This window comes from Octopus bimaculoides, chromosome 11 (assembly GCF_001194135.2).
Source record: "Octopus bimaculoides isolate UCB-OBI-ISO-001 chromosome 11, ASM119413v2, whole genome shotgun sequence".
NCBI classification, from domain to species: domain Eukaryota; kingdom Metazoa; phylum Mollusca; class Cephalopoda; order Octopoda; family Octopodidae; genus Octopus; species Octopus bimaculoides.
Window position 1 is genome coordinate 54,167,472 of NC_068991.1, and position 14,097 is coordinate 54,181,568.

Sequence of the window (14,097 nt, forward strand, 5' to 3'; positions counted from 1 at the left end):
TGGTAAATAAGAGGGGGCTGAGGACGGAACCTTGGTGGACCCCTACCTCTACCCGGAATTCATTGCTGTACTCATTTCCAACCCTCACCTTACTGGCAGCATCTCTGTACATGGCTCGCACAGCTCTCACTAACCATTCTTCTATCCCAAGTTTCCTCATTGACCACCAGATAAGGGATCGGGGGACCCTGTCAAAGGCTTTCTCCATGTCAACGAAAGCCAGGTACAGAGGTTTATCCTTAGCTAGGTATTTCTCCTGCAACTGTCTCACTAGAAATAAGGCATCAGTAGTGCTTTTACCTGGCACGAACCCAAACTGCATCTCATCTAAATTGAAGTTATTATTTTACAGCCAAATTTTCTTCCTGTCACTAACCCTTAACTGTGTTTCAAATAAGGGATCTTTTATCCCACATGTGTAAGATTATTTTCCTTTGAGAATTTTCTTAGCAAGTTATTTATTTCAAGTAATCTAGTGAAGGCCTAGTGGTTAGTGTTGCACTCACAATTTAGTAATCCCAAGTTCAATTTCCGGACTGAGCAGTGCATTATGTTCTTGAGCAAAACACTTTATTTCATATTGCTTCAATCCACTGAGCTGTAAATGGGTAATCCTGCTATAGACAAGCTTTCTGATTGGTAATGTATAACAAACATCCAATAGTCTTGGTCACTCATGTCATTGTGTGAATCTAGAGGTAGCAGCAGCTGAACTGTCTCATAGCACCGAACAGTTCTTCATTATGGGAATTACATGAATTCTGTAAAAAGTCAACAACTGACTGGCATTTAAATATTTCTTGGCTCTAAATAAGAATCAGTTTTTGTGATGCACTTTTGGCAGTATTATACATGGGAGGTGAGGTTATTATTAGAGATTGTGTGACCTAATATTTATTTGTAGCAACTTGGAAACCTCCGTTGTGTTTTATTCTTGATCATGTGACGTACAAATTGTTTAACATGTGAACATTCATAATGATTAAGTGTTTGTGACATGTAGGAAAGTGACTCAGCTGCTATGTTCCTGTTGAAGGTTCCTGTTTGAGGTCTTTGACAAGTGAGTAGATGGTCAAGGAGAAGTAAAGCATTCTTTTGTCTATATAGGAATATGAACTGCTAGAAGTGACAACAAGCAGTTGATGAATGTACAGAAAGGAGAGATTACTAAGCCTTAACATTCACCACAGTTAGTAGCAGGTGGTTTTGAAGGAACTCGGGATATGTTGCAATGGTGCAGTCAGACTAGGAACTTCCAATCCTAGAAAGGAAACATGAATGCCTCAACTTAGCTTGGAGGTTTTCATGCTGGACATAGTTAAGATTTTGGTAATGTTTATTGCAACAACATTGCTTTCAATGAAGTTATCAAGATGAAGGACCACTGGTTAGTGACTGAAGAGAGCGAGGCCCCTGCAGATCTGATCTGGCTCTATAGAATCATTATGCTGGTCAATGAAGAGGGACAAGTCTAATGTATTGAAGGAAGAATATTACCATCACCGTTGAGATGTTGGAAATGGCTTTGATGCAAGGTCTGAAAGTTTGTACTTTTTAAGGATTGGATACATTATAGCAGATTTCAAAAGATTCAGATACGCTCGGAGGGAAAGAGATAAAAGAGTTTAGTGAGGATAGAAATTAGCTCTGGAGAGCACTATTTGAAGGTAATGGAAAGGAGTGCCAGTCATTTGTTGGTTCAGATGATAAGATATTCATTATTAAAACTTTAAAATGTGGAAAACAGTAGACTTCAGATGTTTTTATTTGTATTATTTTTTTCTCATTTTCTTTTATTGTTTTAGGTGAGAAAGCTGATAAAGGAAAGAAGTTGTTGGGTCGAGGCCGTGGAAGAGGTCGTGGTATAACTGCACCACCTCGAAGTCGTATCATACCAGCAAATCTTGCTAGTGATTCTCGTAAAGTTGAGTGTACAAGGGATCTGCTTGTTGTAAAGATAGACAATGCTCCAGGTGCTCAAGATGATGTAGAAGTTGAATACTCTGATACCGATAATATTGCATTACGGTCAGTCGGTGGTAGTGGAATTGCTTCAGCTAGCATACCTATTTCATATGATCAGACATCACATTCTATCGTAAGCTCTCCTTACAGTAAGTCCTGTCCTACATCAGGCTGTGCTCCTGCTGAAAAAATGTGGGATACCATACAGGAGAATTCATGGGACCAGTCTCAGATTAACCTGCAAAATGGTGACCACCTTCACTGTGGCAATGATGAGGAAGATGACGACGACGAAGATGATGATGATGATGATGATGAAGAGGGTGTTATGCTGGAAGACGAATATATTGAAGATGGAGAGCTTTACAGTGGTATATATGAAGATGCTGAAAATGAAGCCAATTATGGTCTTGTACATGGCATGGTGGAAGGTGAGGAATGGGAAGACTGTCCTGATGAGGATGACTTTTGCGTTGAAGATGGTCATCTGGTTTATGATAAGACTGATAAAATACAGGAAACTCTTCGACTTGACTGTCAGCTAAATCCTGAAGCCCCGGCTTTTGTTCCCACCTCACCAGATTTTTTGAATGCTCCATCAGAAAATGACAAAACTATCAACCTGGCCTCTATAGAGCATGCCAAAGAGTCTCTTGTTCAAAATAAGAACAAAAGTGTTCAACTCCCAATTTTGAGTAGCAGCTCAGCTAAAGAATTTTCCGCTAATACTGTTGACAAAGATGAGGTCCATGAAAATAAAGTATTAAATGACTCTTCCTCCTTCTCCTCCTCCTCCTTAAATCAAAATCTTTGCAAATCAGATTCTCAGAAAGTTGTTGAGAATCCTGATAAATTGACTAAGACTGATAACGAAGGATTAAATTGCCATGACAAATGTGAAGATAAAGCTGATGGTGATGCTGTTGATGATAGTGATGCTAAATTGGAAGATAGCTCAGAAGCATTTACAAAAAGTTTATCAGATTCAGATAGCCTTGTTCCTGATACAGATATTGAGACCAACAAATTAGAAGAAACTAATTTAGACCCACTGGCAACAAAATCTGATGAAACTGTTCATAGTCACAATGAACAATCAGCAAATAAGGTAGAGAATTCTGATTCTGAAACCAAAGTTACTACAGAAACAGTTAGATCTGAAAATGAACATAATTCTAATGAACAAATAGCTAAAGCAGAAAATATAATTAAGGAAACTGATGTAGTTGATAATAAAGATAGCAAAGAGTTGAAAAGTGAAGATACAGACAGCAAAGAAGATGTAGCATCAAAAAGTGAAGATAGTGAAAAAACCACAGTGCCAAACTCAGAAACTGATACGAAAACAGAAATTGTTAATGACCAGGCTTCAGTGTGTAACACTGAAAGCATTGTTGATGAACAGAAAGTAGATGTCAAAATAGAAGACAATATTTGTAAAGAAGAATTAGATAAATCTGTTGAAGAAAATGTTAGCACTGAATCAACTGAGTTAAGTGAAAACCTTGAGACCAAAACTAGTGGGGAGACAGACGATAAAGAGGGAAAAGCACCAGTGAAAGAAGATCAAAGTAAAGCTGACGTTGGAGATAATTCTGAAAACTGTTTGAATGTTACTTCTGATGCTTCAAAGCAGAGAAATGACAATACTAACAGAGACGTTTTTTATCCAACTGAAGAAGTTTGTGCAGTCACGATCAAAGAAACTTTGCAGACTGTCAAAGATGCTGGTGCTTGGAAATTAAGTGTCAAAGATGATATTGAAACAGTATCAGTGTACAAGAGTTCCAATGAGTCTAATGCCTCTGATTCCAAAACTGAAGGTGTAGCTGCAGCAGGTTCTGTCTCCTCCTCCTCCTCCTCTCAAAATCCGTTGAAGGAAACTGTTTCTAATAATCTGCCAGACAGCAATAACCAGTCTGTTAATAATGAATGCAATGATCTTCACAAGAGCAGCACAGATGAAAAATCGAAAACAGGTATTAAACTTCATTCTTCTACTGTTAACATACATTTTTTCACAATCTCTAAGGCTACCATATTTACTTGTGTATAAATCACACTATTTTATACTTGATTTTAACTGGAAAAACTGAGGTGCATCTTATACATGGGGCAAAGCTTAAAGCTATGAAGGGATCAAATTTTGTATTAAGATTTAACGCAAAATTATGGTGCAACTTATACATGGATAAATACAGTAATTTCTTCTGTCTGCTTAAAATGTTAATCTTCCATTTGACCATTTCTGTTTTTATAGAATCTCCAGATCTCGTAAGTGATTGTTCAGAACAAGCATTAAACTCTGTGTAGAACTGACTTTGAGACAGTTTATAACAGGTGAGGGAACATTCTCTTCTTAATGTATATAACATATTTTTGTGGGAGGGAGTAGGGTAGCAAAACATTTATATATTTTCCCAGTCTATTATGTGTGGCCAAAATTCTGAACACTTATATGTAGTTATTGTGTGTTGGATTTCTGCCCTTTTCATGCTCAGTTATTTTGCCATTATCTTCAAACAATATTTTATTATTTTCTAATTTTACAAATACTTAAGAATTGGTATTTTGTTTACAATAAAACAAGCAATTAGAAAACTTGGATTAAATAATGAAACATTTATGTAAGAATAAATGATTATTTCATTAGTCAGCATCAAGGCAGGATCATACCACTTTTGGTAGCCAACCGTTGAGGCGCAGTCACACCATTCGTGTTTCTTGATCAAATAGTTTTTTTTTCATCTTTTACCATTTACTAGTTTCAGTCATTAGACTGTAGCCATGTTGGGGCACCACGTTGAGGAATTTTTAGTTGAATGAATGAATCAATCCCCAGTACTTATTTTTTTTAAAGCATGGCACTTATTCTATTGGTCTCTTTTTGCCAGACCACCAAATTGCAGGCATGTAGACACAACAACAACTACTCGTCAGACAACAGCTGGTTGTCAGGCAGTGGTGGGGAACAAACACAGGCGTATGCGTGCGCGTGTGTACACACACAGACAATGGGCTTCTTTCAGTTTATGTCTAGCAAATCCACACCTGGAGCTATAGTTGAAGACACTTGCCCGAGGTGCCACTTGGTGAGACTGAACACAGAAGCATGTCGATGGGAAGCGAGCTTCTTACGACACTGCCACACCTGTGCCCTTGATGATATTTGTATTTAAACTTGCATTCATCCATTACCATCATGACTGTTCATGTTAGGAAAGATTGGAAACTAAGTGAAGAAACAAAGAATACACCTTCCAACACCCAGCCAGAACACTAGAAGAATGGTGAAATCAATATAAACTTTGTCAAGGCTTTAAGAATATGATACAGTGAAAACCACAAAAATTGTAGAAAGAAAGAACAAAACAAAGAGTAACCAAAACAATTAAATTAACTTTGATTACCAAACAACATAAGAATGTAAGAATGAATACAATAAATGCAAGCAACTTGTAGAGCTAAGTGACACTGATGACCATACAAATGTAAGTTATTGACTTTGATTGAAGACGTAAAACATACTTGACTGCTTTTGAGGGAAGAAAGTGCCTTAATGGGTATTTGAAGATAAGGTGTAAACAGCAGAGAATTGGTGCAAAGTCATACAGAATGATGAGACAAAGATTTCTATTTTTAGAGACAATTGACTAAAATACATGAGATGCTGGCCTAATGAATATTTCTTAACAGTCTATTAGAGCAATAATGAAGCATCATATCAGGACGATGCAATGGGGTTGTTTAAACATTTATTTTAATAATATTGATGGTAATATATTGTGTAAATTTAAGGCAGTGAGCTGGCAGAATTGTTAGCACAGCAAGCAAAATGCTTTCATCCGTTTTTACTTTCTGGGTTCAAATTCACCTTTTGGGGTTGGTAAAATAAGTACCAGTTGAGGACTGTTGATGTAATTGACTTACCTCTCCCACCGAATTTGTTGGCCTTGTGCCAAAATTTGAAACCAAAATATTGTGTAAATTTAAGGTAGCAAGCTGGCAGAATTGTTAGCAACTAGGCGAAATGCTTAGCAACATTTTGTCTGTGTTTACATTCTGACTTTAAATTCGCCAAAGTTGATTTTGCCTTTCATCCTTTTGGGGTTGATAAAATGAGTACAATTTGAGCATTGGGCTTGATGTAATCAACTAACCCTTCCCCCAAAATTGCTGGCCTTGAGCCTAAATTCGAAACCATTATATTGTGTAAATTTAACCCAAATGTCTTTATTGTGTTTCAGATTGTATGGAAAAGCATCAATCGTCATCAACTGTCTGACACGAAGAACGCATTTCGAAATGACCCTAAGAGATGTGGTCACATATTTTTAGTTCCATGCCAATAATCATAATTATCATATCATCACTGCTTGCACTTTTTCTTTATACTTTCTACTCTAACACTCTGGCCTTCATATCAAAAGACAAGCACTACTAAGGCTACTGCACTTCTCAAATATAAAGTCTCCAACTTGTGAAATACTTTCATTTAGCTATGGTAGCTTGACAAGAGTTTTTGATGGAAACAGTAATATTTGACAAATTCTCAGAATTGTGTATTTGTTTCAGAATCCTTTCTCATTGATACAGAAATTCAAGAGAAAGTCTAGAAACACTTACTCCTACTGTTGTTACTACTGCTACTGCTATTATGGAAAAAGTAAAAAAAAAAAAACCCTTACAGTGTTCTGTTAATTTTCCATCTCTGTAACAGCAACACTCTTGACAATGATGATGATAATGATTGCTTCCATTGACACCACGATTAAACCATACCATCCTCCGTCCCTCACAATCTATTTGCTGTGTACGTGTGATGTAATTGAACATTTTCTATGAATTTTAAAAGGCTCACTGTTTGTAATGAATGAAACAATCACTCTACTCCTCAACTATCATCACACCAAAACATTTTCTCCTTTAATCAATTGGTTTTGGCGCTTATGTGCTTAGAAATATTTATTTATATACATTTTTTTTTGCTCTCTTTTTTTTTTTTCTGTTCCAATTTCTTCGCAGCACTATCTCTCTGAATGCATGTGTGTGTATGTATCTTATAAATTATTTTATTTTCAGTTTTAAAATCTCTTTTTGAAATGTGTTTAGTGCTGTAATGTTGCCAATTAAGAAAAACTTACATTGATTCAAATTTATCTTTTAATTTATACAATTGTCTATCTAATCTATAATTCTTATTGATAAATAACCATTTTTTAACATTCAGTTTACACGTACATCTTCTTTTCTGGGGTTGATGATGACAATGTTAATAATAAAAATTAGTTGTAGTTGTTATAATTATTATTATTATTCAATGTGGTGTTGCAGTAAATTCTAAACAAGTGGAGTCCACCACTTAATTTTAATCTGTAGTTGTAACTACTTCACATACTTTGCTAACGATCTTTGGAAAGGGTTGAATATCACAACATCCTCCTCCTCCTCCCAATGTAAGAAACCACCTGTTCTTTTAATCTTTTCTTCCTTAGTGTAGACAAATAAATTTCTAAACTATATTCTTTGGCTTGGTCTTCTTCCAAGTGTTGTTGTTGTTGCTGTTGTGCCCCACCGCCACCACATTCAGAAGTGGTAGTTTGATAAAATGTGCACACGCTCGGGGTTTTTTATTAAAAAGACTGGAGAGCTCATTACATGCCTTTGATGTTCCTAGATGAACATTTAGAATGTCACATATGTGTTTTTATTATTTGCTGAGGTTGACTTTACCTTTCATCCTTTGGGGGTCGATAAATTAAGTACCAGTTGAACACTGGGGTCGATGTAATCGACATATCCCCTCCCCCAAAATGGCTGCCCTTGTGGCAAAACTTGAAATCATTATTATTATGTGAGAAATTATCATTATTATTATTCTTTTCTTATTTATATTATTATTGTTGTTGTTGTTGTTGCAAAAAGACAGTGGATTGGCAGAATTGTTAGAGCATCAGATAAAATGGCTTGTAATATTTGTTCTGGCTCTTTACATTCTGAGTTCAAATTCTTCTAAGATCAATATTGCCTTTCATCCTTTTGAAGTTTATTAAATAAACTATCAGTCAATATTTAAGTGTCAATTTAATTGACTAACCACAGTCCCCTTCAAATTTCTGGCCTTGAGCCTGTGTTAGAAATAATTATTATTATTAAAGCGATGAGCTGACAAAATGGTTAGCATGCCGGGCAAAATGCATAGCAGCATTTCATTCGTTTTTACATTCTGAGCTCAAATTCCACTGAGGTCAACTTTGCCTTTCATCCTTTCAAGGTTGATTAAATAAAGTACCAGTTGAACACTGGGGTTGATGTGATCAACTTATCCTCTCCCCAGAAACTGCTGGCCTTGTGCCAAAACTTGAAATCATCATCATTATTATTATAGTAGAATTTAAAGAGCACCGAACAAGTTGCATTTTACTTTTTTAATACATCCTGCCTTTACATTCTGAATTAAATTCTCTTGGTGATGGGGCAGGGATCAATAAATTAAGTACCAGTTATCATCATCATCATCATCATCATCGTTTAACGTCCGCTTTCCATGCTAGCATGGGTTGGACGATTTGACTGAGGACTGGTGAAACCGGATGGCAACACCAGGCTCCAGTCTGATTTGGCAGAGTTTCTACAGCTGGATGCCCTTCCTAACGCCAACCACTCAGAGAGTTATGTATTGGAATTAGTGTAATAAAAACCCTCACCACTAAAATTTGTAGCCCTGTGCATATATAAGAAATCATCATCATTCTTATTAATATTAAAGGTGACAAACTGACCAAATCATTAGTGTGTTGGACAAAATGCTTAGTGGTATTTATTCTGAATTTAAATCCCGCCACGGTCAACTTTGCCTTTCATCCTTTCGGGGCTGATAAAATAAAGTACCAGTCAAGTACTGGGGCTGATGTAATTGGCTTCCACCTCCTCTAAATTTGCTGGCCTTGTGCCAAACTTTACAGCTATTATTATTATTATTATTAATAAGGTAGCAAGCTAGCAAAATTGTTAGCATGCTGGATAAAATGCTCAACAGCATTTCCTCTGGCATTGTTCAGAGTTCACATTCCGCCAAGGTTGATTTTTGCCTTTCATCCTTTTGCGGTTGATAAAATAAGTACCAGTCTAGCACTGCGGTCGATGTAATTGACTAACCCCTTCCCCCAAAATTTCTGGGCTTGTGCCTATTGAAGAAAAAATTCTAATTGTTATTATTGAATATAGTTCTTACTTATTTATCTGTACAGCTATTCAATGTCCAACTTCTGATTAAATGACAGCAATTTTTTAATAATTTTTGAAATACTTTTTCAGTGGTGTTTGGATATATCTGATGCAAATTTTTTACCCCTCTTTTCAACCCTTACTTTAGTATTTTCTGAAGTGTTAACAGCCATCTGACTGACAATATTTGTGTGTTTACCTGTGAGCACCTTATTTATGTATTTTTTATTTTTATTTTTATCTGAGTATTTAAAGAGTGATTAGCCAGTAGTCGTACAGCTTACAGCTATTGATATTCTTATAATGATAGATAGCAACTCTGATAACTACACAGTAACTAGACTGGCTGTTTTTCCTTTTTAAGGATGAAAGAAGGTTTCCAAATTAAACTTCAACTAACCAGTCATCAGTTAAAATAATTACACATCTGTCCTTGTTTATCACGAGTGTATGGTGCTGCACAAATCAGTGATAAATGAATCATAGAAACTTATAGGGATAAATAGATTTCATTCTCAGACCCTCGAGTTATCCTGAGCAATTGTGGATAGTGACTGGGGCATGCTTTTGAAGTCCAAGCAGAAACTATCTAATCACCGACCCATGTTATCTCAGATCAGTGATAAACGAAGACAGATGTATAAACAGTTAAAACTAATTGTGATATCTAAAATGGATGCTCTTTTTAATTATTGTTGAACTTTCTTCAACAAGTTTCTTTCTTCAAGAGTCAGCTTACTTTTACCATTTTCATGTTGCTGTCTTTCATATAATTTTCTTTTCCATAGGTGCCTTTCACAATTTAACATTAGGGCTAAAGTAAAATATAAAGATAAATGAAGATTTTAAAACATTGCTATTTATTTATTTATTCAGCATTGCTTTGTTTTTATTTTCTCTCTTTTAATTCTATTTCTTCTTTAATAATTTAATAGCTATAACTGGTGATGATGATTATGTAAATTATTTTATTATATACACATATATAATGTATGTATATTGTGTACCCAGACTACTGCCTCATACTCACATATTAGTGTTCATATATACACACATATATTGGTAAAAAGTTGCCTGCAAATATGTCGAATATTTCAGGAAACATCTCTGATATTACATATCAATTTCAGAGAGTTATTGCTGAAGTATTTTGAGATTCAGAGCTATTAAGAGATTTGTCTGAAACTCTCAGTCTATTACAATATAACATGTTCTCAGAATTCGTTTAGACACCTGTTTTGCAAAATACATGTGTGTTTGTGTACACACACACACATTTTTTTTATACTTAAACAAATAATTGTACCTCTGTGTTAAATATCATTTTACCCTAAATTGGTTGAGACAGTTTTGACATATAATCCCCCGTGATATTTTTTACATATTCCAGCAGAACAAAATATTCTCTTTGTATTCTATGAAGCCAAACCATAAGAAAGGTCTGCTAGAATTAACAAATATGATGACCAGGAGTTTTTCATGAACAAACCTTGAAGAATATTCATTACAATGCCACTAATAATAAAAAATTCTTCGACTTTATATATATATATATATATATATAGTTCACTGAAATTACTTTTAATTTTAGACATAACAAGTAGCATTGATAGCTATAGTTTCAGAGTAATATGATTATGCTGAACTTCTGAATATATACATACATGTGTGTGTGTGATTATATATATATATATATATATATATACACACACACACATATATATATAGATACATATATATATATATATATACATATATATATATATATATATATACATATATAAATATATATATATACATACATATATATATATATATATATCATCATCATCATGTATGCGTGTGTGTGTGTGTGCAACAACTACATCTTCATTTGGTTTTTTGTTGGTTTGTCTTCTTATTTTTTACAATATGTTTATATCCCTGTGACTAGTAAAGTTTATACATAGGGTCTCTTGGGTTCTTATCTAATTTTGGGATTTCGTTATATCAGTAACCAAGAGTTTTTCATTTTATTTCATCATATTTAACCAGAATACTATTTAAGAAATTATATGTGCACACACACACACACACACACATATTTATATATATCTATATAATAAATCAAAGGGGACCCAGCAGTTACCTTTGGCAGCACTCCTGTGAACACTAGCTATCGGAAATTTCTTTGGTAGAAATATTAGTTTCACACAAACTGAAAATTCAGACGGTTACCGTCTGTTGTGGAATATAAAGTACCAAGTGAAGAATGGAGTTGTTAAATATGCATGCACGCACACACACATATACATATATATATATATATGTGTGTGTGTGTGTATGCATGCATGTATGTGTGTGCGTGTGTATATATATATATATATATTTATATATATATAGTAGTTGCCTGTTAAATGTCTTAATTACTGAAGATGAACCATCTGCAGAAAATTCAGCTATTTCTATATATAGTGTCCATACTATGTATATTTGCTGTAAATATACTGTAAATATACACTGCATGTATACTATATATATTTACTGCAAATGTACATTCTAGTATAATATAACTCAGAACTGTAATCAGTGGGAGTACTGTAAAATTGGCAAGTGTTTTTTTTATTAGGTTGGAAATAACAGGGAGAAGTATAGACTCCACTCATCTGATTTATTACTACACTGCATAACAAGGAACTCGTTAGTGATATTCCAATGACCCATTGAATTTGTAGACTCACAGTTATTGATCAATAGGGGAATAATATCTATTTGGTTATTAGAGAAAAAGTGAATTAGTCAAACTTGTTCTATTTATGAAGTAAAAAATTTAACTAGCTTTTAATTATTCTGACTTAATCTCAATTAACTTGGAATGCTAAATGCTTTTATTTAAATGTTATAGTTTTTTGGGGTTTTTTTTAAAAAATATCTTTTGATGAAGTGAGAATGACTGTTCATTTTTATTGCACTACTATTGTAATTTTTAAAATTGGCTGTGAGAATGTACGCATTATTTATTTAATTTAATTTATTTTTATTTCTATGCACATCATTGATGTAACTTTATCCTAAACAAAAGAAGGAAGAAAAAGAAAACTAGTGAAACAAAAAGTTATTTTTCATTTTCATGTTTTATTCTTTTATGTAAGAATTGTTTTGGGGATTTCTCTTCTCTTTTTTTATTTTTCCTTTCATTAAATAAGTAATTGTTTTATACTGTATTAATGTTGTTAAAAACAAAAAAAAACACAGTATGAGCAGTTGAAATATAAACAAAAATGCTTGTTGTTGACTTTAAAATATGCTTTAATCTCAAGTGATGTTAAATAATAGCTTTCAAATAATTTTCTAGTTATCTAACATTTTGCATTTGGATATTCAGAGCTTAATATTCATAGATTTATTTTTAAAGATATACTTGAAAAACTTTTTGCAACTACTTGAAGTTTTTTAAAATCTAAACTCTTATATATATATATTAATACTCATAAATTTTTTCTTTAAACTTTTAATTGATTAGAATGAACTAAGTCATTTCCTCTGATAGTATTATCTCAGCACTATCTGAAGGTCAATGATCAAATAGGTTAAGTTTTAATGGTTCTTGGGTTGTGAGTTCTTACCCTACCGCAGACACAATTTTGTACCCTTGGAGCAAGATATATCTTGCAATGATTACTTTAATTTCTCTACATGGTAATATTAACTACTTAGTCATGTTGCATTTTATATACCAGTTACATTGTAAATTATGTTAAATTGTATTCAGTTATTTTAATAAAAACATGAAAAAGTTTTAAAAGATAATATAGCTGTTGTTTTCTTTTCTTATGTTTTTTTTTTATGAAGTTTAGTTTATTTTTCTTGGATTCTTTGAAAGACTCAGTTTCTTGCCAACACACTTCACTGACACACATTTTTGTTTTGAAACCCTGTTTCAACTTTTGTTTTAATCTTCAGATTCCCAAATATTCAAATCTGAATCTAACTACTGAAGGGGAACCCCAGTTACTTGTCATTTAAACATTGAGGGGGGGGGGCCTTTACATAGTTGCTCGACCCACTAGAAATAGCAGCTTAATCTCCCTCAAATAATGCCATACCATCTTAACAAATGAAAAGAGGATACACTGGGCAATCCTAGATGTTCTAAAAAGATTGGATGGTCACAACTGGATTGGCTTTCACTCTGATTGATGAGGTTTGAACTGGAGCCAAACAGCAGCACAGCAATTGTCAATCCAATGAGAATCCTACTATCTTTAAAAAAGGAAGGACACATTGTACATGTGCTTCAAAAAGACAGGATGGTCATGGCTGGAATGGTTTGGATTCTAAGCCTGCTTGTTCAAGGCTAACCTGGGGCTAAACAACAACACCAACAACACAACCGTTGTATTCAATTTGTTGTGTGGTCATCATGAAAAAAGTATAATTTATTCATTTACCAAACTACTAGATATCCTTCTTTTGCTATTGTTGTCGGTCATATTTTTTATGCAATAATAATTTATGAGGAAGCCTCTTACACAGTTGCTTGACCTGATACAACTAGCAGCCAAATCTTAAAAAAAAAATAAATAAAAGGTAAAGGGCAGATACATTCGATAATGTTCCCCTTGGCTTAATGTCTGAAAAATATAGAAAGAGAATGGTCAATAAAGAAAGGAAACTGGTTTCCGTACATTTTCTTGCAATGTTATCAATTATCGAATTTCTGAACATCTGTGTGTATGTATATAATTGTATATGATGTCTGTGTGTGTTGGTGTATATATATGGATATGTATGTACATACATACAGATGTGTACACACACACACACACACATATATATATATGTATACATAAATATATATATATATATATACATTATAGCTTTTTATACCTTTTATTTCTTCAGATGCCAATTCTGATTAAGATT

The 14,097-nt window shown here is 33.8% G+C and overlaps 1 protein-coding gene across 14 annotated transcripts in view; it reads left to right on the forward strand.

Moving 5' to 3' along the window:
* LOC106881761 (uncharacterized) overlaps nt 1–12,981 on the forward strand; it is a 129,387-nt gene extending 116,406 nt beyond the window's left edge. For all 14 annotated transcript variants that reach the window (XM_052971824.1, XM_052971825.1, XM_052971830.1 and 11 more), the window contains 3 exons: nt 1,806–3,944; nt 4,226–4,305; nt 6,213–12,981. In XM_052971824.1, coding sequence (XP_052827784.1) covers nt 1,806–3,944; nt 4,226–4,278 — 2,192 coding nt within the window. In that variant the 3' untranslated portion in view covers nt 4,279–4,305; nt 6,213–12,981. The remainder of the gene's footprint in view (nt 1–1,805; nt 3,945–4,225; nt 4,306–6,212) is intronic.
* Nucleotides 12,982–14,097: the final 1,116 nt, after the last annotated feature.